Raw genomic sequence first — 27754 nt, forward strand, 5'->3', positions numbered from 1 at the left:
AATTCACCAATAATTTACTCACCCTCATGACATCCAAGATTTTTATGTCTTTCTTTCTTTTTTAGTCGAAAAGAAATTATGGTTTTTGAAGAAAACCTTCCAGGATTTTTCTCCATAGTGGATTTCAATGGCTACCAATGAGTTGAAGGTCCAAATTGCAGTTTCAGTTCAGCTTCAAAAGGGAGCCGAGGAATAAGGGTCTTATCTAGGGAAACGATAGGGAAACTAAAAATAAAAAATCATATACTTTTTAAACCACAAATGCTCATCTTGCATTGGCTTTGCGATGCGCCACGCATTATGTAATCATGTTGGAAAGGTCACGTGACGTAGGCGGTAAACTCCATCTCATTTTCTCCTCCAACTTCAAAATCATCACATTGTTTTACTTATTTTTTTTTTTTGTAAAGGGTGTCTGACTTAGTCTTTGCACGTTCGCTTTGTAAACACTTGCTCGGTTCTTCCACCTACGTCACGTTTGACCTTTCCAACGTGATTACCTAATGTGTGAACGCTAGTGCAAGACGAGCATCTGTGGTTAAAAAGTTTACATTTTATTTTTTTTTAGAAAATGACAGATAGTTTTGCTAGATAAGATCCTTATTCCTCAGCTGGGATCATGTAGAGCCCTTTGAAGCTGCATTGAAACTGCAATTTGGACCTTCAACCCGTTGGTAGCTGTTAAAGTCCACTATATAGACAAAAATTCTGCAATGTTTTCCTCAAAAAACATAATTTCTATTCGACTGAAGAAAGAAAGACATAAGCATCCTGGATGGCATGGGGGTGAGTGAATTGAACTAATCCTTTAAATTGATCAGAATTGACAGTGAAGACTTTTATAATGTTACAAAGATTTCTATTTCAAATAAATGCTGCTCTTTTTGAACTTTCTGTTCATCAGAGGATCATGTATAATTGTTTCTTCAAAAATATTAAGCAGCACAACTGTTTTCAACAGAGTAGCGTATTTACATTGTCAAATGAGTTTCTAGTACAACTGCTTCAATCTTTGTCTCAAAGTTAAATATTTTATTACCTTAAATGTGTATCTTGTAAGATAAAGAACTAATTAATTTTTGTGTCTCTGGAACAAGAGCACAAAGGAAGTAAATGAGGAAGATTGTGAGATCTGCTGCTTGCTAATCAAAAGTGTTTATATACAGGACAAACCCTGCCAGCTATAATGATTAGTAGACAGAGATTTTAGAATCATTCTGGCTAGGTTTTTGTTTTTCATCATCCCTTTCTGCCGCAGTGCACACAAGTCTGTGCATGCATATTCTCCAGAAAGTTTCTTGCGTATTTAAGCGTTCATTATCTCTTAAGCATTAAACAAAGATTAGCCATCTCAGTATGCTATGTAATGAAATCAATACAAGCTGGTGAGGCCTAAACTTATTCTCCCACTCTCCTCTCTTGAACTCAGCTATTAAAAATACAAAGATTTTGACTAAACTTGAACAGACAACCGCACTGAACTTTTAGTTTAGATTGGGCTGGTGTTCGCAGGACACTAACCGACATTCCAGGGTGATTCATTGGTCTCTCCTTTTTGTTTCTTCTTTTTCCCATTCTTTTTGTTTAGTCTGCTTAATCACATTATGAATTGTTTTCGGTGATTCCAATTTTGGCTCTTCAGTTCCAGTCTACATGCGCCCATAATTTCTCACATCTTTATTTACAGTGAGAGGACTTGAGAGCCAAGAGTCAAGAGTCTGATCACATGAGTCTTGATTTGCATAAGAATTTGGCTCTATGTATGTGGTTGTGGGTGAATAAACGATAGAGATTAGGCACATAAAGAGTGATGTACAGACCAGTTGGCTCCCAGTTGAAACCGTTTATTCACCTTTCAACTTTGACTCTCACAGAAGCCATTTGGTGTAACATTGTAACGCCATCCCTCAGTTTAACAATAAACCAAGTGTCAAGAGTATACTGGACCGTCTGCTTTATTACGACTAGAGTTAAACAGGTTCTGAAACAAAATGTAGCCATTCTCATGGGAGTGAGAGAGGAAGAATAAAGAAAAAGTGATGCTTTGTGTGTCTGTATAAACCATATAAAAAAGTGCATAAATGTTTATGGGTGATGTTTCAATCGTGAGAGCCAGTAGTGAGACAAATTAAGTTTGTCTGGATTGGATTTGATGTAATTGAGCAATTGAGCAACATTCTCATGACCTTTGTAAACCTTTAGTAATAATAAGCTTTGAAGAGGGAATACATCTTTTTTTCCCCTAGATGAAGCTTTGTGCTCATGTTTATACTGTTGATTGTTGTTTTGTGGTGTTCCAGGAGCAGCTTATTCAGTTCTTCAGGGATGGTCACAGGATGATGTTGTCACAGTGGAGCTGCTGAGGAGGAGACGTTGGCTTCTCCTGGAGCCACCTCCAATGGAAAATAACAAAGCCAGTCAAGACAGCTTGAAGCCCGAGTCTCAAGATTCGCCTGGGATCCTGGCTGATGACGACGCAGACAACAGCTCTCAAACAATGGTAACCGTTAAACTGTAACATAATATGAATTTTCCCTTAACAGATTAGGGATTTACATGCTCAGTGCTTGTCAGATATCACAACTGTTGAGTGTTTTCAAATACATATTGTTTAATTTAGGTTTCCAGACATTCAAATGCACTTAAGTACTAGAAAAAAAATATTTGTATTTTAAAATACACACTGATGTTGATGGAAGCAGCAATAATAATCCTTTCAAACTAAATTTGACAATGTGTTTCATTCACATCAGATACACTTTGTGTAGGAATAGACTAAACTTGTGTAAGTATAGTCTATTCTTCTACCAGTTTACCAGTCATTTACTTTCATGTCTTTCAGGAGAAGTGGATTAATGTGCATGTTGTAATTCCGACAGTAAAGCTTCTCAGCATTGAAGTGCAAACTAACATGGCAGTGCTGATCAACTAACATGACCATTATAATCATTATAAAGGTGTTCAAACAACAAAATTTACTTACAAATTCTTACGTATTTGAGAATCAGAATATCAGATATTTCATGATATAGTTAGCAAGTTTGTGAATATTTTCAATAAAAAGAAAAAAATAAATAAAACTGATACATCAGTCATAATGCGCTATTGTGGCAAGATTGTGTCACCTGACAAGCTTGATGTGTCGCCATTAAAATAATGAGGTAACATTCTATAATAACAGTCACCTTAATAGTTGGAACAGAAATGAAGGCATTTTTAATTAAATATGAGAGATTTCTGTCCTTCCATTGAAAGCTGCAGCTACCACTTCGGTGCTTCAAAAAGTTCATAAAGTGATCATAAAACTAACCATATGATTTGAGCGGTTTTGTCCAAATTTTCTGAAGAGACTTGATCACTTTAAATGATCAACTGATTTAATTTAGGCTTTTATTAACATACAGCATAAACTTTCATCAACGCTCACATCAGTTGTGGTAAACGGAAGCTCAAGCATGTTTGCTTGACGTGTACGAGAAACAATGAGGTTCATTCTCGTGTGTTACACAGCACATTTGAGTTTCCGCAAGAACCAATGAGATTTGTTCACGCGCGTCACGCAGGTTCGGTTGAGCTTCTGTTTATGTTCGCTGATCAATGTTTATATCTTCTTTTGTGTTCCGAAGATGACACGAAGGTGAGTAAATGATGACAGAATTTTCATTTTTGGGTGAACTAACCCTTTAAAAAAACATAAAATAGAAAAAAAAATAAGAAATATATATATATATATATATATATATATATATATATATATATATATATATATATATATATATATATATATATATATATGTATATATATATATATTTTTTTTTTTATTGTAATAATATTTTACAATATTACTGTTTTACTGTATTTTTGCTCAAATATATGCAGCCATGTTGAGCATAAGAGATTTCTTTGAAAATAGCTTTATAAAAAGCTTACCTACCCCAAACTTTTAAAAATTGGACTAGGAGGGGGAACTTTTGAGTTCTGAAATAGATCATATCTGCTATACCCAAGTCTGACATTTGGGTTTTGGGTCAGCTTGTCAAGCAGTAACTTCAGGTAATGAATTATTATGAACATTTTAACTTGTTTTGCACTTTCTTTAGCGTTCTCTCTCTTTCACACACACCCAGACACACACACAAAATCTCTGATGGAGAACTCAATAGATTGAAAAAAGGTGTAGTTTATTTGCTGTGAGAGGGAATTGGAAAGAGAGTGAGCAATTTTGCGTAAGGTTCATCCCACTGAAAAGACCAGGATATCTTACACAGCAAGGCTTCCTTTGGTCAAGCACCTTCACCATCCATGTTTTAGACCAGCAATTGAAGTTCAGCAGGATGAGCATGGGAGACCATAAAGACCAGATAGAAAGCTGTCAAGCTGCCTGCACAGAGTTACAGGCTGTCAGTCATTCAACTCTGGGGTTTGACTTCCTCTTAGAACAGTGTTCTTGGTTCATTGAGATTTGGTTTAACTGTATTTCTTTTTCATTTAAACACATTTCTGTGTGCCCTCCCTGCTCAAAAGACCACCGGCAATCGTTAAGTTTTAGAATTAGATGCTGGTGTGCTGGTTTCTGTCATCATTTACTCACCCTCATGTCGTTCCAAAACTGTATGACTTTTTGCTGTGGAACATAAAAGATATTTTGAAATATTAGTGTTTTTTTTTTTTTTTAACAATGCAAGTTGATGGAATCCAAAATGGTTACCAACATATTTCATAATATTTTTTTCCTTTATGTTCCACAGAAGAAAGAAAGTCATAAAGGTTTGTAAGGACATGAGGGTGGGTAAATTATGACACAATTTTGACAGCAAGATTTCATGTCATCCAGCTTTATCAGAAAGTCGACCCAAGTTTTGCACACCATGTTGGTCCACAAGATCGACCTGCACTACTCAGCATAGAAATTCTTGCTGGTCTGAGTTGATCTTAGTGGCTGGGATAATAGAAATCTAATGTGCACAAAGAGACAGAGAGCAGTTGTACACTGATCAATGTGTTCATTATTTCCATATGAAAAACATCACAAGACAATTTATGTTTTGTAGTATTGAATTAGTTTCCCACATGATGAGTTCTTCAAAGCATTGCGAGTGTATACAATATGCAGTTGCTAATTTTTATGTCCACTGGCTGTTTCCTTTGAAGTTGTTTTACAAGGTCTGTGTGAGGGAATTTTAGTGTTTGAACTCCTACAGCTCCTGTATACAAACGCATTCCTGTGTAAACATTCATACACACATACACCAGGTGCATCATTTATTTCACATACAACAAAGTACTTATGTCATTTTTTTATTTTGTGTGTTTCAAAGGCCTGAATTTCTATTGCTTTTTTATGGCACGGCCTCAGGCTTTAGTTTAGGCTTTTAGTTTTAGTTTATGTCTGTGTCACTTTGCTTGTTTTGCACTCTATGAGATTAAACTGTCAAAGATTACATATCTTATATTCACCTCTCTTCTTAACTTCTTAATATTTCTCTCTTTCTGAGGATTGTATTATTCATATAGTTCATTCATGCTGAATTTCTCAGTGCAGAGTGCAAACATCTATGATCAAGGGTTTTCTTCATAGGGCTTTACAGACAACCTTGACTTGCTCAGTAAACAACAATAGATCAATCCGGGGCGATTTCATTAACGGTCTAAGAGGATATTGGGTCATGTCCAGTGGGTCTTCTTCTTTTTGATTAGTAGTTTGTCAAACATCATGTCTTGTACTCACAAAGCACATGTGTCCTCACAATTTAAAATCTTTTTTTAGCCTTTTTGCCTTTATTATCATAGGAGAGTAGAGAGGGGAGCGGGACTGCGGGTTGGGACTCAAACTCGAGTCATCCACAGTGTTGTCATGAATGATCATGTCACGCCCATGGCCTTGGTCATGTGATCAAGGGTTTTTTGTCACGCATTATGCTAATTTGTAGACAAAATATTAATTTTGGTTTGTTTTTAAAACCCACAAGTTTTTAATAATTGGATCACTGAAGACAGTCCTTGTAGAAAATGACTTGTAATGGTCAGTAAATTGAGGGATACAATTTCCATGAGTTGATTTTCTTTTCTTTATTTGATCATTTTCTTCTATCCCAGTCCAAAGTGTTATGCTGTTACCAATCAGCAGTGAAGGCTTGTTTCTGCTGGAACTCAGATTTTCCATCCATTTGCTTGGCAGATGTAATCTGCAGACCTGTTAATTTATTTAAAATGTCAAAGTTTTTGGAGTGTCACTTTTTTGCTTGTATATTGATATAACAGGTACATTTGATCACAGGTATGTGTACATTCGCACACAGATGCACATACATCCACACTTATAAGCTTTGTGTCTCAATCACTCGTCTTCCTCTTTCTTGAGTCTTTCTGTCGTCCAGCTCTGTTGGGGTGAACGGAGAGGGAAAACTGGGCTAAAAGAACTTTTGCTGTTTTGATGTCATATTATCCAGGCAGAGGCTGGAACACCTCTACAGGCACGGCTGATCAATGCTAAGTTCATTAAACCTCTCGTTGCTCCTTATGTGGTCAGCATTGAAAAAAAAAAACATAAAGAGATTGGCTCAGTCTATTGTAAACATGCCTCTGTGTGCTCATATTTTCTTTTGGGAGAGTGTTTGTTTGGTTTTGACCTGAAAAGGTATTTGTTTGTGATGTAATAATCAGAATGGGTTCATGGCCCCTGATTGTAAAAAGCTTGCCATAAACAAATATGGAGTGTGTTGAGGTGTTTATTCATAGTTTATTAAAGGGATAGTTCACTGAAAAGTGAAAATGTCTTTCAAAGTACACCATCATGCTGTTCCAGACCTGTATGATTTTCTTCTCAGTAAGTATTGTGTTCTTTTTTTTTCCTGACTGGCTGTCTGATATTTCCTTGTAGGAAGACACAGATCATAACTACTACACCTCAAAAACTTATGGCCCCAGTGACCCTATGAGCAAAGAGTTATGGGTAAATATCGATCAGATGGACAAAGAAAAGGTGAAGATTCACGGCATCCTGTCTAATACACACAGACAAGCAGCGGTAAGACAACATTCATTCATTCACACTCACATAGAAAGCAGGACACTTCTTTTAAAATGCAACTGACATGAAATGCCAACATTTCCATTGTAGTTCCATTGACCAACTTTCAAGTTCAGCAGCAACTGTTTTCCATCAGCCGTTTATCCTACAGTACTTTGTTGTTCCTTACTAAAACAACAGTTTGTATAGGGATACAAACATTTTGTATAGTGAACATAAACCTGTTGTTTTTGGATGAGTTTGTTTGCTTGTGTGGGTTATGAAAGAAATAGACCAAGTGTCGATCCTCAAATGCCACATTTCTCTGAAATGGGATCAGGTTTTGGTGTGTCGCCATCCCATTATTGGAACAGACTGCGATATCCTCTCATTGCACTTTCCAAACAAAAGAAACCACAGCGGACAAGCGCACCGTAGATTTAGGGCAGAAGTCAAATTTATTAGCAGACTTGTGTTTGCTTTAGCCGACCACAGAATGAGTCTGCGGGGTCCATCTGGATGTACACTTCCTGTATGTTTTATTACTCACAGCCTTCTGTAGTCATTTTATACTGATTCTGCTTATTGTTTAGATATTTTTCTAATTGCAAGCTAAATTTTGTCTTCTTTTTATTCTCAGCGGGTCAATCTCTCCTTTGATTTTCCATTTTATGGACATTTGTTGCGAGAGATCACGGTTGCAACTGGCGGTAAGTGAACTGTCCTCCTCTACGTGATGTGTGAAGCACAACCAATGATTTTCAGTTAGGTCATAAGAGAGCGTCTGCCTGTCTCCATGCGATATGAGTATTATATGGCTGAAGCAGAACATATGATTTATATGAGCTTATAGAGGAATATATAATTGATTGGTTCTTGCTTGTAGGCATAAGAGCTTGACTGAGAGTCAGTGTTGTAGAGGATCAGGCTGTGTTTATCAGCTGTGAGAGGTTCTTCTTAATAACGGCTGACTGTGCATGCTACAGATATGAGGGCATGTGTGGGGATTTTTATTATGATCGTGGTTCATGTGACTCACTGGCTGCTGGAATTAGTCTAAGATGAAGCGGTGAAAGTGAGGGAAAGATAGAGAGAGAAAACCACCATATAATTTCTCTCTATAATTACATCAGTCATCACTCTGTGGTTATAAACGGTGAAACACAAGTGATCTAAATTTCCCAGTGAAGCCATGTTCTCTCTGGAGCAAAAAAATCATGCACTGTGTCAGAGGTACTTTTCCTCCCTAAATAATATATAATAAACAGCACTGGGAAATGTTTGCTAAATTATTAAATTCTGATTGTCTATTTAAATAGACAATCAGACATCTTTTTGGCAAAGGCTATTTGCGCTAACTCCTCCACCCACCGTTGTCTGGTTGAGCCAGACACAATTACAAAAGAAATTACTTTGGTAACTGGGACAGTGGTGCGGAGAGCAAGGACAGTGAATTTAGCTTTTGACGCAACCGACCTGTTCAAATACACCTTTTTCCAGTCACATTCTTCTCCCTATTCTCATCTCATACCAGCTGAAAATTATGTTTTTATTGCGTACTGGTTATAGTGTACTACAATACACTGAAGTATCTGCCAGTATTTGCTTTTGCTATTTATACTTATATACTTTAAATATGTTTTTGTACTCTGATTGTTTAGTTGTCATTGAGGCAGTTATGAAACAATAAACTCAAGTCTCAAACTCAAGTGATCATTCTTATATTTGTTTTAAAATATCCCTTAGAAAAAAGTATGTGGCAGTCATGGAATCAGATAACAGTACCATGGTACTTGTTAGTGTTTTTTGCAATGGCAAACTGTTGTCGTAATAGTGAAGTTTCAGTAGTTTATAAAGTTATTAAATACTTTTTAATTATATTTATTAAGTGTGCACATTGCCATGATATATATATAGTTTTGTGTTGTAAATAATAGTGAACCCTGTTTTTTGACTTAATTATTTAATTTTTGTATTAAATTGAATTTAATGAGTTTTGCTCTGAGTTTAATGAATCCTCTTTGTTTACAGAAAGTGGAGGGGGTCAGCATAGTCCAGGTTGGCTGAATTCCTGTGGAAAGATTTGCATTGATTTAAGCAAACAAATGCTGAAGACACATTTTAGATTATGTATGTGTGTTTAAAGGTCCTCTCTGTTTGTGAGTGGGATGGAAGGAGGCATTTATATGGCTAATTAGAGTATTAATCACTTTGGAGACAGGCCAGGGCTGTTTGCCAGGATGGATAGATGAGAAAGGAGGAGAGCACAGAGATTTAGAGGAGGAAAGAGACACACATGTTCATACATTGGTGCCAAAAAAATTTTATTCATAACAAATTGAGTGCCTTTATAATATGTTCATTTTGAAGATCATATGTTAAATGGTTTTGTTAATGCATGGATATAAATTGTAATGGTTTGGATTGTTTGTTTGTGCATGTGTGTGTGTGTGTGTGTGTGTGCTTTTAGGGTTCATCTACACTGGAGATGTGGTTCACCGAATGTTGACAGCCACACAATATATCGCTCCACTTATGGCAAACTTTGACCCCAGCCTCTCCAGAAACTCAACTGTCATCTATTTTGACAATGGTAAGAGACAGAGGCACTAGACTGTGTGTGTGTGTGTGTGTGAGAGAGAGAGAGAAACTGAGAGACAGAAATATATAGTGGAAATATATAGTGGTACAGAAATATCCAATATAAATCTGTCAGACCTACCAATCTTTAAATACAGACGCCTATCAAAAAAATTGGATTTGACTTTCCATAAATCAAATAAAGATCATGCTATCCTTTCAAGATGATGTTGATTACAGAGCCTTTATTATAAGTATAGAATATTAATATTAAATATGCTATTAAATATTAGTTGAATGTGTATGCATGTGTTTTATAGGAACTGCTTTGGTTGTCCAGTGGGATCACGTCCATCTCCAGGATTCTTATAATCAAGGAAGTTTCACCTTCCAGGCCACATTACACAGTGATGGACGAATTGTCTTTGCTTACAAAGAGGTCTGATATAAATTTTTCATTTCTTCCTCCATACCTTTCATCCTGTTTTCTATTTGTTCCTCTCACTGTGTGACTTGGCTCTTTTGTGATTACTTCCTGTTTCATCAGAGTTTGTGTGACTGTGTCACTTTTCAATTTGCCACTTACAAACAGTACCATGTAAAGTCAAAGTGAAATGTAACCGATACGGTTAAGAATTTTTTCAATCAGTTTTAGTACAGATCATGTGCAGTCAAATATGACATAATTGAAATGCATGAATCATTTAGTAAATCATATTTTAAATTGACATAATATTTATATTATATGCATGTATATTTATAATTTCATGTAAAATATAATATTAATTTGATGTACAATCATTTTATGAATGAAGATTAAAATATGTTTGTATAACTTTGCTGACAGAAATATATAAAGAAATATTGTAAGCATCTAGTCAGAAGAGGAAATGCATTCTTTGAAATGCTGTTGAGATTTATTTGATTATTGCAAAGCTCATTCAGCCCGCAAACCTCAGGCCTCTCCCTCTCTCCATGCCTGCTCTACTCACTCCGTATCTTCTTTCGTTTTTTCTTTATGGGCCCTATCATACACCCGACGCAATGCGGCGCCAGGCCGAAACTAGCTTTTTGCTAGTTTGTTTCAGCCCAACGCAGTTATCATTTTCACATCCTGCACCAGATTGTTTAAATAGCAAATGCATTTGTGCCCATTTGTGTGCCCATGGGCGTGCTGGTCTGAAAACGAGGTGTGTTCAGGCACATTGTTGGCGCGTTACTATTTTTAAGGGCACCTGAAATAGACTGCGCCATTGACCAACTGAAACCCGGTCTAAAGTCAATGGCGCAGTATTTATTTATTTATTTTTTGTTATTTAAAGGGCACGTTACTAATATGCACCTATAGGTGGGTGCACTCTGCTTATTACACACACAGGGACGCGCAGCAGCACACAAACATGCCAAATATTAAAAATAAAAGGATTACAATGTAAAAGATTATTATTGTGTGCATAAAGATAAAAATGCTTTGGTGGAATCTGTTTTTTCCCGTAGATGGTCTAATGGCTTTAACCTTGCACACGAGCAGATCAATTTCCTCGCTAGAGAAGCATTCAGTTTTTCCATTTGCAAAATCTGCCATGTATCCGCCATGGCGCGAGCACAACTCGCTTCTAAAGGGAATGGGAGATGAGACTCTGATTGGTTTATTGCATGTTATGCCCAAAACACACCCATTACTCATTAAGAGAATAGGGACAACCCTTTAAGACAATGTGCCGGGGGCGCCGACCATTTTTCCCGTCCTTAAACTTGTAAAAGTGGATTCGGACACGCCCTAAGCGCACTTGTGCTTTAGACCATGCGTTTAGATCGTTAAAATAGGGCCCTATAGCTGTCAAAATTCACCTCTTAATGTTGATGATTGATGAGATAAATAATATGTGCTTTTATTTCAGGTCCCAATACAGATAGCAAAGATCAGCTCTGTCAATCATCCAGTGAAGGTTGGGCTGTCTGATGCCTTTGTGGTGGTCCATAAGATTCAGCAGATCCCGAGTGAGTGAATGTGATGCATTCATCATAACACCAGTAAACCATCTGTATTCTGTATGACAGGTGCTATTTAGCCCATCAGAAAACTGGCAGTATGTTTGTTCTGACAGTCATTTACTTCTGGGATGATCTCAGAGCTCCAATCTCCTCCCTTCTCAAGCTGTCTGTTGGTTGTCTGGTGTGCCAAGCAGGAAAAGTCTTTGATGTTGTAGTAACAGTGAGCCCAGCAGGACCAAACCCAACTGCGCTGGAGAGACAAATTTAGCAGATAAATATGTCTGGAGTTGGGCAGTGAGTGAGTTTGGGAGAGAACAGGAGGAGAGGAGGTGTTTGCTGTCAGGACATCATGAATGGAAGCTCATGATTTTCCACGACAGCTTATTCTTCCCAAGCGTTTGTGTGTTTGTTTGTGACTGTCTGCTGAGAAAGGGCAGGATTTGCATCATTCTGTCTGTCTGTTATGATATGAGCGAGAGAGAGTCAGCTCTGAGGGGAAGGAGAGAGTGTAGAATGAGATGAAGTGATTGAGAGTGGTAATAGCCTGCGTTGGTCTTGCCTATCTTTCACTAATTAGTGTCTGGAGACTCATCAGGTCACACTGTTTAAGATGCATACACACACACACATGCATATCTCCAGGCAATATCAGCAGGCAAGGAGTTTTGTGACACCACATGGGCAAGAAATGTAATTACCCACAGGAAGAGAAAAACAGCCTTCACTGAACAAGCTACAATTTCCTGTCTTAAAGTTTAGCCACTCTTTTATGTGCTAATACACCAACGATGTAGGTTTCAGCAAGGTCAGACAGTTACTTCCTCAGCTGCAGACAGACACACATTCATGTTATCAGACAGATTTTACCTTACCATACACATTCAGCCAGAGGCTGATACATGAAAAGCCATATACACACCTACAAACACACAGAGGACAGTTTTTTTATACAGAGGTGGCCCAAACTCTTGAACAAACCTGTAGATATCAGTAAAGTTAAAACAAAACATGATTTGCATGAGTGTTTCAAATAGCAAGGACCACTAAAAAGTTTTTTTGTTTGTTTTACTAAATTTGCAGGAGATTTTCAGTATAATCAAACCTATACACACATACACATACAGAAAACTTGCTATAGTACCTAGCCTCTCTTCATTCTAATTCAATTTTCCATTTCACTGCTTTTGGGTAATTCAGCTACCAGTCACGTAGATGATGTTTTACTGAATGTATCTGTATGTGCAGTTACAATATAACCATACAAGCGTGTACATACATTTGATCCAGCGTGTGTTGAAGATGGGTGACGTAACTTTAACTCAAAGACTATTATATACTGAAATATCTTCAGATGAAACACATCAAACTAGTGTAGGTTTATCAGCCAATGCATTTAATTTTTGAAAAGTCATGCCATTAGAGACTATGAGTACTAAATAACCAATGTATGTATCAATGTTAGAGTTCCTAAAGACAGGAATCTTTTCAAATGATTTAATTAGTTAATGACTTAATTAGAAAACACAAGGCTCTTTTTTGAAACTACTTGAACATTTTTTTAGATATACTGTATTCACAAACTATTTCACTACAGCAAATCAAACATCTCAAGGTAAGAGCATTTGATACCATTACATGCATTCAGTGCACTCTGCTGCCTCATGGAGTTGTCCACTCAAATGTGAGTTTTGTCATTTTCAGACTTGATACTGATCTCTACTGACCACAATTTGTTTTTTACTAGTTCTTTTACAATTTTGACAGAAATGCAGTTTGCACCTTTAATGTAAAAATGACACCCTATACAATGCAACTAAAAACCAAAGCGACACATTTAAGAGAAAAAAAAGAGGAAAAAATAGAAACTTAAAATAACTTAACTGTAACATTCTTGTAAGATTTTTCTGACATCTTCTTGGCTACACGTGTAAATTCATGGTCTAGTTACACTTAATGTTGACAAATTTTCTAGGTTAAATAAACATTACTTACACTATCATAAAACCAACAGCCAATACAATTCTATTTTGTCTTTTTAAAAGTGTAATTATGTTCTTTTTAAGTATAAATCTTGTGTTTTTAAACATCTTTACATGTGTTCCAAAATAATAACCATAAGAATGCAGTAACAAATTGTGTTAATTTTATTTGTAAACTAATTCTCATCTGTTCTTTTTAATAGTCAACTTATTTTCAGATCTTCTGTCATCAAAGCTGCTTGTGAACACTGCAGGTGTCACAACGGTCACAGACACAGGATGTATCTAGGCTATTTTCATCAAGCTGATTGCTCACTAAAAAAAAACGTACAGATCATGTTTTCAAGTTATTTCGAGTTTGATTTGGACATGACATAACAGTGGTGATATCTAAGTGAGTTGTTTACTTTTTAAGTAGTCTTCCCATTAACACCATTGTTTATTAATTCAGACCGATTTTCTGATATAGAACGTGCACAAAAAATCAGAGGCGGGATTATTGTGTGAACAGCGCAATAACCAATCATAGTGCGCTGGAGGCATTGCCTCCTCTCATGTAACTTTTCCCCATTCTTTCTTAATTTCAACCACCAAACCGATGGCATGCTTTAGGGGGTCTGTTGGAGCTCAATTGGTTTAGGGGAGGCAAGAGAGACTGTTGCTCCACTTGTAAAGAGACTGTTGCTCCACGTATAAATCACTTTAGAAAAAGGAGTGATTTATACACTTTTTTAGTAAGATTTGCGATAAGATGTAAGATCTTTAGTAAGATTTGTTTTATTTTTATACTTTGGATGATTTTGTCATCCAATTTTTTGGCGAGGTCCTTGCCTCCTTGAAGGAAACATCCCTACATTGTAAACATCAAGCAGCATAGCGGACTGTTTTTGTAAGCTAACTGCTAACTTAACTGGAAGTGGCTGACACCTTTCCATTAAAAATGGCCATGCCCACTTTTACAATAAAAATCAGGTGGATGAAAGTACTTTAAATGTGGAAAAGAAAAACACCATTGCTCTCTTTCTCTCTCTGTATACCTGAGCTACAGCAGTTTAAACAATCCAAATGATTCTAATTGTAATGTGTATTTGTGTGGCTCTAGATGTGCGGAGAAAAACTATCTATGAGTATCACAGAGTGGAGCTGTTAAAGACCAAAATTACCAACAGCACAGCTGTAGAAATGTTGCCGCTACCCAGTAAGCCACTGAACACACACACACACACATATATAGTCTTGATAACTACCATAAAATCATAAATATGTATTACCTTATAACTAATAGAGGCTTATACTGTTGTACCTCTTATCTACAATATTTATTTATTTTATATTAGACTGTTGTACTCAACATTTCTTACAAATCATATGAAAATCCAGTTCATTGTTTGTTAGCCTTTTGCTGTACTCTTGATTGATTCTGTGCTGAGGCATTTTCTATATCTCTTTTTTTTTCTTTCACAGCATGTCTTCAATTCACAAGCTGCACTTCTTGCATAGCTTCACAGATTAACTTCAACTGCAGCTGGTGTCACCGGCTCAATAGGTGAGAAAACAAACCGCCCTTCATCAGTCTCTCTTTCCATTATTCCCATTTAATTTTACTGGAATTAAAGACGCGGTTCTCAGACCGCTTGCCTTGAGGTGGTGCAATGAACAAGGGGAGTAATTTACATTTTACAAGTTCTGTCAGCAGTTGCTGAAACAGAAGCACTTACAACACAGACATTCACAAGATATGTGGAGATAATTCACCACTTCTAATTCAGCAGTCACAATGTTACAAGATTGCCTTTGTATATAAAAATTGAAACGAATTGTAAACATCATGTGTAAACCATTAATGAAATCTCTCTGGCATCTTGCTGTGCATTTTTTCTAAGTAATATTGCTTCCAATGTGGCAGAGAATCTTTCATACCAAGACTTTTTTTTTTCCCTTAAAGTGAGAAAGAGGGAAAATAAAGTCACATTCCTGCTGATTCATGCCCGGGCTCTCACCTCCCAAACCCAGACAGCTTTTCTCTGTAGATCACATACCAAAGAACAGACGCGACCGAGACACCCGACCTCCTTCTACTTTATTTTCCTGGCAATCCTTCCATCTGTCTACTCTTTCAATCCCTCGCTCTCCTTCTCAAGCACTTACATACACACCCACACACATGCATACACATACTCTGAGGGATTCAGGGATATAATATCCCAGTTGGCATTTATTGTGAAATTTGGTCTTTGACTGGCAAAAAGAGAAAAAGGCCAATTCGCCTGTTTTAGAGGAGTTTAACTTGTTTTCCCTCTATCAATTGCATATGTGCTGCACACATTTTTTGATTTTTCTGTAGCATTTCTAGTTCTATTTGTTATTCTATGAATCATTACATACGTAACATAATGATGGAAAGCACAAGCACATCTTTCAATGTCAGTGGGGGATTGGTTTTTTTCCATCCACTCTAGGAAACCTGCTTCTAAACCAGCTGGATTGCATAATTAAGTAGCACTGAGTCTTGAATCTTCTGCTGATAGACAAGGGAGTTAAATTCAGACTTCATTAATATGCATAACCATTTTTGTTTGGCTGAAGGTTATGGAAACAATGTAGAGTCAGAAATTGCCACTGTAATTAAAGTCAGTTTTTTGGGGGGGTGGCTTGATAAAGACTACACACAGTCTTTATCAAGCCACCAGTGTGTGTGTGTGTGTGTGTGTGTGTGTGTGTGTGTGTGTGTGTGTGTGTGTGTGTGTGTGAGAGAGAGAGAGAGAGAGAGAGAGAGAGAGAGAGAGAGAGAGAGAGCAGGCTAATGATACAGTAAATGCAGGTAACTCAGTTGGTTTAAGCTAATAACTGACAGTCTGATCCTCCCAATGCAATTTATCAACAATTTACCCCTTGTTTTTGGAGAGAGCAGAGGGCTGTTTCATAACACAAGATTAGAAAACAAGCCAGGCTTATTTTACTTAGTCAGACTTGTTGTCAGCGAATTCTGTTTCATAAAACAAACTTAAATTAGTTCAAACTCAGTTACTCTGGCAACTTATGCTGGGAAACTAGCCTGGTCTGGAGCAGGCTAACTGTCAGGCTAAGCCGAGCTCCTCTAACACTGACCAATTGGAACGCAATGATATTACAACTGACTCTCTCACATAAAATTATTTGACTTTATTAACATATATATATATATATATATATATATATATATATATATATATATATATATATATATATATATATATATATATATATATATATATATTGTGTATATTATTATGTGTGTATATTATATATATATATATATATATATATATATATATATATAAAACACACATTTACTAAATAGTGCTAAATAATATATAATAATAATATAAAAATATATATTGGTGTAAGTTTAAGGCATTTTTTTTATTAAAAGGTAAGTATGATGAGAAACAAAACATTTAAAGAAAAGTAATTTCTTAAAAATTAAGTGTTATATAGCCACTGAATCATTCTCAGACTTAATACTGACAACAATGGAAGCACTTGGGAGAGAACTGTCAGAGACTTATTTCTTAGTACAAAAGAGTACAAGAGGATTACCAAATCATTGTTTTAAGTCTGAAAATATAGCAAAAGTAACACAGAAATTCAAAATCAATAGACCTGTGACAAGGCCCCTGAAACAATCAGGCCTTCATTTGTAAGCTTTCACTAAGTGAGGAGTGATTGTTTTTTGCTATAGACAAAGAGCAGGAGAAATACCAAGTGAGTGTTTCAGAACCAGCAAAAGCTAAGAGTGACAGAGTAAGATGCAGCCTGCTGAAGTGACATGCATGGTTGTTGTCCACACTGAAACTACCCACTGTAGTCAAAGCACAATAAAGTCTGCTAGCCTTTTCCAAGGCCCATATTTAATCTATACTCTGGTCTCATACATATTATATATATATTTATAAACAATCTATGTGTGTGTGTGTGTGTGTGTGTGTGAAACCTACAGGTTTTCCTTTCTTACTGGCTAAATGTTTTGTGTCCAATATTTAATTAGATTGTTTTAAAATATATGAATACATTTCTCTCTGGTTTTGTTTGGCAGTAGTACTCTTTATGGTTATTATTAGAGCAGAAATTAAAATCACAAAATTAAAAATTAAAATAAATATGCACAGACTAAATTTTAATTGGTAAGATGAATCTAAACTCAGTAATTGTCCCAAAGTATATTGATTTACCGCATTACAATAGTCCATTTACAGTTACTATCATAAAAATACACTTACTTGTAGGTTTAAACTTGTACATAAGGCACATTTAATGTCGAACATCAAATATTTTAGCGAAATGTGTATTTTAGAATTATTGCTTCTATTGCATTCCATCTGTTTAGCGCGCATGCGCGCAGCAGCACTCGTTCACTGTGAAGTTTAGCCGCAAAATGGAAATATTTGCATTACTTTCTAACATTTACAGATGGAGAATAAACTTGTGAAAAGTAAGTTATGCACTAAGGAAAACACCATGTCTCAAATGCATAAAATAGCACAAAATGTATGCCGTTTCCTATGGTGGATCGATTTGATCCATGATCGACCTCTAGGGCTGCTTAAGAAAAGCGTGAACGCAAAATTATCTTGACTAGGTAAACCTGGATCGAATTAGCGGGACTGCGTGAACTTCAATTACCTTTTATGAAACCGTTTTAGCCCAAACTCATTTGTTAGGTTAATTCAAGTCAGGTTTTGGAGTTTAATCCTCGCTTTTCTTAGCATCTTTTATGAAACAGCCCTCAGATGAAGTCTGATGCAGTTGACTAACACACACACACACACACACACACACATGCATGCACGCACATCAGCCTCTATTGTCCAAAGATGTGGCACTGAATACAACCGCTGGCCTTATAAGGTCTATCATATACTATGATATCAGTTATCATATTGATAATATTTTAATGTATTAGTATTGTATATCGATATTGGATATCTCATTTTATATGCACATTTCCCTAATGATTAATTTGGGAATTTTTTAAAATACTATCAATATTAATTTTCATACTGTCCATTTTAATGTTGTGATGTGAATTCATTTGTAGTATTTGTAGTAATTATCAGTTTATCAGGCCAGATTTATATCAGTGCATGCATTCCTAGGGAGAAAGTAACATGACAAGTGACGCAATACAAAGCTTTAGAAGTGACCAAAGTACAAAATGTACAAACTAGATTTCAAATGACTTAATTTAGTAAACAAATTTGTGTAATTTAATTTTATAGCTTTGCCATGGCGATTATGTCTGCTTTCCTTTTCTCTCCCAATCAGTTACCCTGAGCCCAAATGAATCATACAAGGAAGACAAATTAAAGTGAAATATATCTGTCTGGATTTGAGGTTGCCAATGGCGGCGGCCACATCCTTCGTCAGCACTTCTCAGACCTTTCATAATCTCATTTACATGTTAATGACTGTAAATGCAGTCAGATCAAATTTATTCTGATCCAGTAATAATCTGACCTTGAGCGTGAAAGAATGCTTTTCCAAGTATGCAAATCTAGGTTTTTGATGCACATAATCCTTACTATTACACTCAACTGTTAAAAGTAATTTCATTACTTCAGAGTAATGAAATATGAAACACCCTGCTACAGTATGACACCTTTCTGTTCTGATACAGCTTGTTTTGTCTGTGTGTGTGTGTGTGTGTGTGTGTGTGTGTGTGTGTGTGTGTGTGTGTGTGTGTGTGTGTGTGTGTGTGTGTGTGTGTGTGTGTGTGTGTGTGTGTGTGTGTGTGTGTGTGTGTGTGTGTGTGTGTGTGTGTGTGTGTGTGTGTGTGTGTGTGTGTGTTTTTGTCCCCACCAGCCACCGGTCCCCACAATGTAAATTAATTAATAAAAAAACCTAAATGATGTTTTTGTGAGAAAATAAAGGTGTGTACAGTTTCCTGTGATGGTTAGGTTTAGGGTTAGGGGTAGGGTACGGGGATAGAAAGTACAGTTTGTACAGTAGAAAATGCATTGCAGCCTATGGAAAGTCCCCACAATTCACTAAAACAAACATGTGTGTGTGTGTGTGTGTGTGTGTGTGTGTGTGTGTGTGTGTGTGTGTGTGTGTGTGTGTGTGTGTGTGTGTGTGTGTGTGTGTGTGTGTGTGTGTGTGTGTGTGTGTGTGTGTGTGTGTGCATTCCAGTCAGTAGTAGCTTTTAACAGATCTCTGCTTCATGTTCGTGGGTCATGAAATCTGTAATCCAAAGCTTTCAGTTAGACACACACTATAGTGCCCCCTGCCACCACTGGTTAAGGTGCTTCTTTCCAAAGAGCAAGTCATGTGATTAAAGCAGTGCCTTATGTTTGCTGACTCTCACCCACACCATTTCAAGAGTTGAGTAAAAAATGCTGTTCTAAGACTCAATGACTGTCAGTTTATATTACTTTATTATTTAGATTAATGTATTTCTATCATGTTTATTTAATTGTTTTGTGCATTTATATCAACTCTTGTATAAAATCATCAACCAAAAAAAAGAGAGAAAAGGATTCTTTGATTTTTGTTTACAGTGACAACAAGCCAAATTAAAATATCATACAAACATGCACACATAAAATGAACTGATTGTTTTACCACCTGTGAAGCAGATGTGTGTTTTCTGAGCCCAGTATCTCAAGAAACTGAGAGAGCTGATATGAATGTGTCTATGGTGAATGGTACTGAACTGAAAAGAAATAATATTTCACAAAAAGACGAATGGAGAATAGGGAATTGCTGAAGAATATGGAGTAAGGGTGACTGTATCTCGGCAGACACCAGGAATGCTGAGCAGCCAAGGCCCATTGTGCGCCATTCTATGTTTAAGAAAAAGTGAAGGCAGGGGAGGAGGAAAAGAAATACTAGCTGTGCTGCCTAATCTTGACTCTATAAGCCAGCATCTATCAGTGATATACTGCTTTAGACAGTCCTCGGTATATTTCACCGTTTTGAATTTCCTGTTCTGAACCACAGTGAACAGAGTGTTTTTAATGGAAGTTTCATGGATGACTTGTAAATGAAAATTCATTATTATGATTTACCCGCCCTTTTGTTGTTTTGAAGAAGTATTTTTCGTGGAACTCACACTTATAGTGTTTCTAAGAAGAGTTGAAGATTTCATAAGATTTCCCAGCATTGGCCACCGGTGGGATCTATAAAAGATGGAGATCATGTTTGCATTTTTATTGGCCATCTTTAAAATACTAATGACCTATTATAATTTTTTATGACAGGTGTTCCAGCGGCTTTGATCGCCATAGGCAGGACTGGGTGGATAGCAGTTGCCCAGATGAGGTGTGTATGTGGAAGTGTGTTGGTTTCTAACCTAAATCTCTGTGCCTACATGATGGATGAACTCGTCTGCCATTTCCAGAGAGAGAAAAATACCCCATGCATTTTTCTCTTTGTCCTTTTGCCATTCTAAAATACTGTTTAACAGTGAAGCCCACAAATAATTAATATGTATGAAAATGTGAAATCTGTAAACATTTCATTTATTGATTGTATATTTAGCTTTATTAGTTTGTACACACTGGTATCTTTTGCTGTTGTTGCCTTTATTATGGAATTTGAGTAAAAAGGCATGGATTGTGTGTGTTTATTTGGAAACACTTGATTTCAATGGTCCACTTCAGACATTCTATTAACTATAACTTTGCAACTACATGCTAACTAACTAATTAGACTAGAGTATTAGTAGACTGTCTGCTTAAAGGGTTAGTTCACCCAAAAATGTCCCAAAAAATTTTGTCATTAATTACTCACCCTCATGTCGTTCCACACCAGTAAGACCTTCGTTCATCTTCGGAACACAAATTAAGATATTTTTGATGAAATCCAAGAATTGTCTGATTACTCAATAGACAGCAATTTAACAGCCACTTTCAAGGCCCAGAAAGGTACTAAAGACATAAGTAAAATAGTCCACATGACTGCAGTGGTTCAAAAAACAAAACAAAAATAATGACTTTATTCAAAAATATCTTCTGTTCTGTGTCATTCTGGCACTTCCACTGGCTACATTTCAACTTATTCTACTAACCCAAATACTACTAAACCTAACCCTAATCTAACAGTCTGCTTACAGTCTACTAATACTCTGAGAAGTAGTTGAAGTTGAGTTAGTTGAGGTGTAGTTGCAAAGTTATTTATTGTTAGTAGAATTTCTGAAGTGGAGCATTGAAATAAAGTGTAACTGTTTATTTTGTATAATTAACTGCAATAAGTTAACATGTTAAATTGATAGCCCTAATTTTTAAATAATAAAATATTGTCAGATTGATCATTTCACCTGTCTTTCATTCGCAGACAAAGGATAACACCTGTGACATCATCAACACTACCAATCTCAATCTACTGACCACTGCATCAGCTGATAAGATGACCACAAGGAACAGAGGGACTACTGAGTGTTGTTCTGCTCAAGCCCCAACACACATGCCCACCAGCATACCAACTGAAGGTACTGTCATACCTAAACCAACACACATAGCACTAAGATTGAAATATGAATCATGAAACTGATGTTACAATCCTCTGACAACAGGAAACCAATGAGTCAATGATCTAAACCATTAGTTACAAGTGACTGCTCATGGTAAGAATGCAGAAGGATAATGTTAAGAGGGCACCAATGGATTCTACATAAATCAATAGACACGGAAAAAGAAAGGCTTATTTGTGCTTTATGAGTCTGGGGAAAATCAATTCCTGGAAAAGAAATGTTCCGTGTTTGAAGAACATTCAGAATGTAGCTGAAGGGGTTTGCTCATAAATAGCATTCAGTAGGTAATCATGCTGTTCCTTCTCCTCCAGCGAAACACAAGAATCTCCCTTTAAATAAACACTGATGCTTACAATGAAGATAGATACACTGAAAATACAACCTCATACCACTTAACTATTATATAACCTTGACCTCATGCTGTGCGCTTTGTTCTGTTTTTCTTTGTGATAGGCACAAACAGACAGTAAACAACATTGCATAAATTATCAATCTCTGAATTATGAATACACTTGTAAATATTTAAAATGTAGAGGAGCAATAGCTGTACCCAAACTTCAGCTCAAGAAATTCAATTTTATCATCTCCTACTTGTTTGTCTAGTTCACTAGTCAACATGAAGAAGTGATTTTTTTCCTTCTAATTATTACCTAGGTACTGAGCACTTCAGCTGTCAATGTAACACTTAACCAGATATGTCCAGGAACAAGTATTTTCTCTGGTTGTACGCCACAAAGTCACTGCCAATGAGAACATATTTGAGGTTTAATGCACATTTATGAGGAGTGGGACTTAACTGTGGGTTGAGCTATATAGGAAGCTGTATATAAAAGATGATGTTGGTATTTGATGTTTGTATTTGTTTCTGTCATGTCTTGAAATGAAAGGCTGGCTAGTTATGAATACTTGCTCTCTTCACAAAAGTCATTGGCACTATCGTTCTTTGTTTTTACAGCAGGGAAAAATCTAGGTACAAAGATTGCATTAGGGTTGCCAGGAGTCCACTTAAAGTGATTAAGTACAGTACATGAAATAATCTGTTCATCATTAACTGTTTCTCAGAACGCTCAATAAGACAGTGAATTATGAGGTCATTGAAAAGGCATAAACCTCTTGTTTATACACTCTTTTCTTATTTTCTATGTCATTAACTGCCAACTTGCATCATTAAGTAAACGAAATTAAAAAGCTGAGAGAGCCATATCCAACAATCAAGAAATTCATGCTGTATCTAAACTACATTTACTATAAAACTGTGACTCTGCTGTACACTATAAAAAGTGGTAACCTGCATTTGTTACCTTAAAGGGATAGTGCAGCCCAAAAAAACAACAAAATCTGTCATTATTTACTCATTCCAAACCTGACTTTCTTTTTTTATTTTTGAACATAAAATAAGTTATTTTGAAGAATGTTGGTAACCAATCCATTTTGGTTACCACTGACTTCCATTGTATGGAGAGGGGAAAATAAAACATACTATCATCTTTTGTGAAAGTAAGTTATACAGGTTTGAAACATCATGAGGGTGAGTAAATAATGACAACATTTTCATTTTTGGGGTTAACCATCCCTTTAAGGAACTTTAAATGTAGTTTTGTTGGCGTTACTTAATATTTTTGACCCGAGTCATATCTATTAATTTAGATGTTAACAGCAGGAATCACATTTAGGTTAACATTTTTATCTGAATGAATTTGTCTTTTACAATAATCTAGAATTAACTTTCTTCTCCCCATCTGACCCTGATCCATGTGTGAAGTATTGCAGTTAATCAGGTGATCCATGTATGTGAACGAAAAGCTTTGATGTTAATATGATGCAAATGAGAAGCTTGATATCTTGCTATAATGCCACTGGCTACAGCAGATAGTACAGCAGCATCAGGTGCATCAGCAGTATATGTGCTACTTAATTCATTTCGATTTCAGTTCTCATCAGAATTGCCTACAGCAGATGTTGAACTGTCGGTCCCAGACAGAATCTATTCAGATCACCAGAAAGCATATTCAAGAATCTTGGAGTGGATCACTCATTAAAAATTCAGTACAACCGTAACTTGCTCTTCAATCACAAATATATTCTACAGTCTCTTTGAAGTGATCCTCACACATGCGCGACCCATTTACAGTTGTTTATGAGATATGAGTTTGTTTTTAGGGTCTGTGTTGTTACAATTGAGAGAAACTGTCTAGATGTAAAATAAGCTTTATTTTTCAATTTTTTTCTCTCCCTCCTTCTGTCTCTTTTCTCATCTATTTTTATAGATGACACCAAGATTGCATTACATCTCAAAGACAATGGAGGTAAGATCTTATCGTTGCTGCAATGTATGTGGTTTCAAAGTGCGTCTGTGAACTATACAGCAACATGTGCATCACTCTGATCTCACTTTTCTGATAAATAACATCCATTCCTCCTACTCATGCCCAAATAAGGTCATACTCAGTGTGTGTGTGGTTTAGGTATGTTATGGAAACAAAATGTCCCCACAAAGATGGCAATATCCAAAATCCTTGTCCATGTGAGGACATTTTTTGTATATACAGTATATGCTTTCTCGTTCTCTCTCTCTCTCTCTCTCCCTTACTCCTTTTCATCTCTCCCCATGTATCCCAAGAATTCTGTTAGCATGATCCAGGTCATGTGTTTTTAATTTGGAGCAAGCTCAATATTTCTTTACCAGTCGGAAACGGCAGTCAGGGCTTCAACATTTCAGAAAACAGCACATTCTGCCAATGAAAACATGTAGCCAGAAGAAAGCATTATCTTACCTAATATAGAATAATATGAATATTGTGATTCCTGATTTAAAGTTTAGAAAAAGTATATGTGCATTAGCAATAGATTAAAAGTAAAAGAAAATCAAACATATTAAAAGTAAAATAATATAACAGTTTATGAAGATGATCACAGTCAAACAAAAGAGCCCCCTAGTTCTACCCTCATGACAAACAAATTTGCTTGAGGACAGGTTTGGTGTTAGTGTGGTTCAGTTGCCAGCTGTCTGTGTACATATTTCAATCTTTCATGACAGCATGTCTTATCCAACCCACCAAACATAATGTTTTCTCTATAATCTACAATAGCCTGTCGCTGCACTGTCTGTTTACAATATCTAGAAATCTAAATATATAGAATTAAAATAACACCTTCAAGCTAATGTGAACCCTGCATTGTGCTGTCAGTCTTAATGTTACATTATCAATTACATCACACATTTGGCAAATATAGATAACTGTCTCTTTGTTTCTATATGTTGAAAAAACAAATGCTTTATATTATCGTTATTTCAAAGTGAATAGGACCCCTTTATTCTTTTTCTTTACAAGCATAATGCATAATTACAATTTGTAAATTCAGAATTATCCGAGAGCTCTGACTTGTACCACCTGATCGCTGCAACGTCATGCAGAAACACACAAAATAGTGGTGACTTCAGCAGTAAAATGTAGTTAAGTATCTCATAATATTTCTGTTTAATAATTGCTTATTGTTAATGCAAAATTAACCTAAAAATAAATGAAAGATATACAATACAGTTTGATGTTGCTGGCACAGATTTGGATAATATCATGTTAAATAAGCTAATAATAAACTATAATAAACTTTTTAGTTTATTAAAGCATTTGCATAACAACTGTTACAAGTCACAAGCATGGTGTGAATGCACCAACAGCAAATGTATTTTCTAAGGGAAAGATCTGATATAAAGTATCAGTAATTGTTGGCATGTTACAATTTTTGTACAGTGTATAAAGAGAGAAAACATATGTGCAGTTCACATTCTATGATTAACCCTTTATAGGCTTGTCACTTAAGAACAGCACTGTCTCTTGGTAATACCTTAAAGTGATTTACTCACCCTCAGGTTGTTCCAAACCTGTATAAATTTCTTTGTTCTGCTGAACACAAAAGAAAATATTGTGAAGAATTGGTGTGACAGTTGGGGAACCATTGACTTCCATAGTACGGAAGAAAATACTAATAATAATAAAACAACAACAACAACAAAATACTATGAAAGTCAATGGTGCCCCACAACAAAATATATTCTATTGTGTTCAAAAGAGCAAAGAAATGTATTCAGATTTGGAACAACTTGAGGGTGAGACCTCTTAAAATTGTGTCCTTTTGTGACTGGAGCAGTGCTAATCTTACCATCTCTTTACCCTGAAATGAAGGTGAATCTGGAATATTTTCACAGGCGGAGATTTGGAGCTTGGGGTCTGTGCCAATTAAACTAAGCCAAGGCTTGATTTTAAAACTGATTTAAACAAAATGTCTCCATTAGCGCTGCCTGCACTAAAGGAAAATGTCTCAATATTATTCAGATCCACTGAATAATATTGTAAATGTATTTGAAGGCATCAGATAAAGAGTGATGACTGATGGATGACAAAACATTTCAGGGACCCACAACAAGCGCACTTCCTGGTCACAGTTTTCTGTATCTTGTTTCAGTATGAGAGTCATAAAGCCAGGCTGTCTTTGGCTGCTAAGCTTCAGTCCCCCCTCTTATTGAAAATAAATTACTTCCTATGCTTAAGTGGGCATGGGCACTTTTGGCTGTAATGAATAACAGCAGAAACCCTGCCTCATTATTAGTTCTTCCCTTTACTGTCAGTCAATCATATTGGCATCTTTTTGCTTAAAGAACCATATAATTCACTTAGTATTTGGCTTTTTTTGATAGACAAAATGGAGTTTTACTTTTACAGTCGCTCATTAATCAGATATTTCTGGACCTAAGGAAATTAGTTCACATATTGACAGATACAGAGCCAAAAAATTACACGAGTCATAGCATTACATATAAAATGCATTAATGTTCAGTAAGTAACACCTGGGTACTGTAAGGATATAACAATACAATGCACAATTTTAATGAAATATATCAATGTAGCATAAAGTTATTGACAGAAAAGAATAGCAACGACACTGTCAAGATACAGTATGTGCAGAGATGTTTTCACGGATCATGGAGCCACAGATATATAAAATGAAAGATAAAGGAGTTGGAACACAATAGAAGATATTTGGAAAAATGTCTGTTTTTTTGTCCATAAAATGAAAGTCATTAGGGTCTGAAATGGACAAAAAACTGCTTACTTATATTGAATATTTCAGTCTTGAATAAAAGCAGTTCATTTAGATTTCACTACATAAAGGTAGTGCATTTTTAGTGATTGACGTACAGTTTATATGATTCACGTTTAGAAAAAGCAAATCCAACTGACAACTTTACATTTATAATTGACACAGTAAAGAATGAGGTTTTCCTACTCATTTGGTAGTCTCAAAGCTGCCACAGAGTCTGCTCAGCAGGTTTTTATAGGGCCCTGGCTTAGTGCAAAAACACAAGAACTGCAGACTATAGTAAATCTTTCTCACTGGGGCCAGTTGGAAATGTCCGTAATACAAAATTAAGATTTATGGCTTTGACTCTATTCCATCATTAATCTTTTTATCTGCCTCTTGGACAGACACTGAAGCCACCGAAACCCAAAGACGCAAACAGCATAAATTAGTTGTGGAGACAGTGCTCTCTTCTGTTCAAAAGAAGGACTACAGGATTCAACCTTCTACTGGTTTCTTGATTCATTCTCACTGAGAATATTACAAGCAGTGCGGTTATGTGTCTACAAACACAGACTGAGGCATTCTGACAGTATGTGTGA

At 36.1% G+C, this 27754-nt stretch overlaps 1 protein-coding gene across 2 annotated transcripts in view; it reads left to right on the forward strand.

Annotated features, from left to right (window-relative positions):
* The window catches only part of plxdc2b (plexin domain containing 2b), a 71909-nt gene that overhangs the window by 40874 nt on the left and 3281 nt on the right, over window positions 1–27754 (forward strand). For both annotated transcript variants that reach the window (XM_067400616.1, XM_067400617.1), the window contains exons 2-12: window positions 2301–2500; window positions 6882–7028; window positions 7651–7720; window positions 9481–9603; window positions 9911–10029; window positions 11492–11591; window positions 14667–14762; window positions 15029–15110; window positions 20803–20863; window positions 21878–22031; window positions 24341–24379. In XM_067400616.1, coding sequence (XP_067256717.1) covers window positions 2301–2500; window positions 6882–7028; window positions 7651–7720; window positions 9481–9603; window positions 9911–10029; window positions 11492–11591; window positions 14667–14762; window positions 15029–15110; window positions 20803–20863; window positions 21878–22031; window positions 24341–24379 — 1191 coding nt within the window. The remainder of the gene's footprint in view (window positions 1–2300; window positions 2501–6881; window positions 7029–7650; window positions 7721–9480; window positions 9604–9910; window positions 10030–11491; window positions 11592–14666; window positions 14763–15028; window positions 15111–20802; window positions 20864–21877; window positions 22032–24340; window positions 24380–27754) is intronic.

The sequence above is a fragment of the Chanodichthys erythropterus genome, chromosome 11, assembly GCF_024489055.1.
Source record: "Chanodichthys erythropterus isolate Z2021 chromosome 11, ASM2448905v1, whole genome shotgun sequence".
NCBI classification, from domain to species: Eukaryota; Metazoa; Chordata; class Actinopteri; order Cypriniformes; family Xenocyprididae; genus Chanodichthys; species Chanodichthys erythropterus.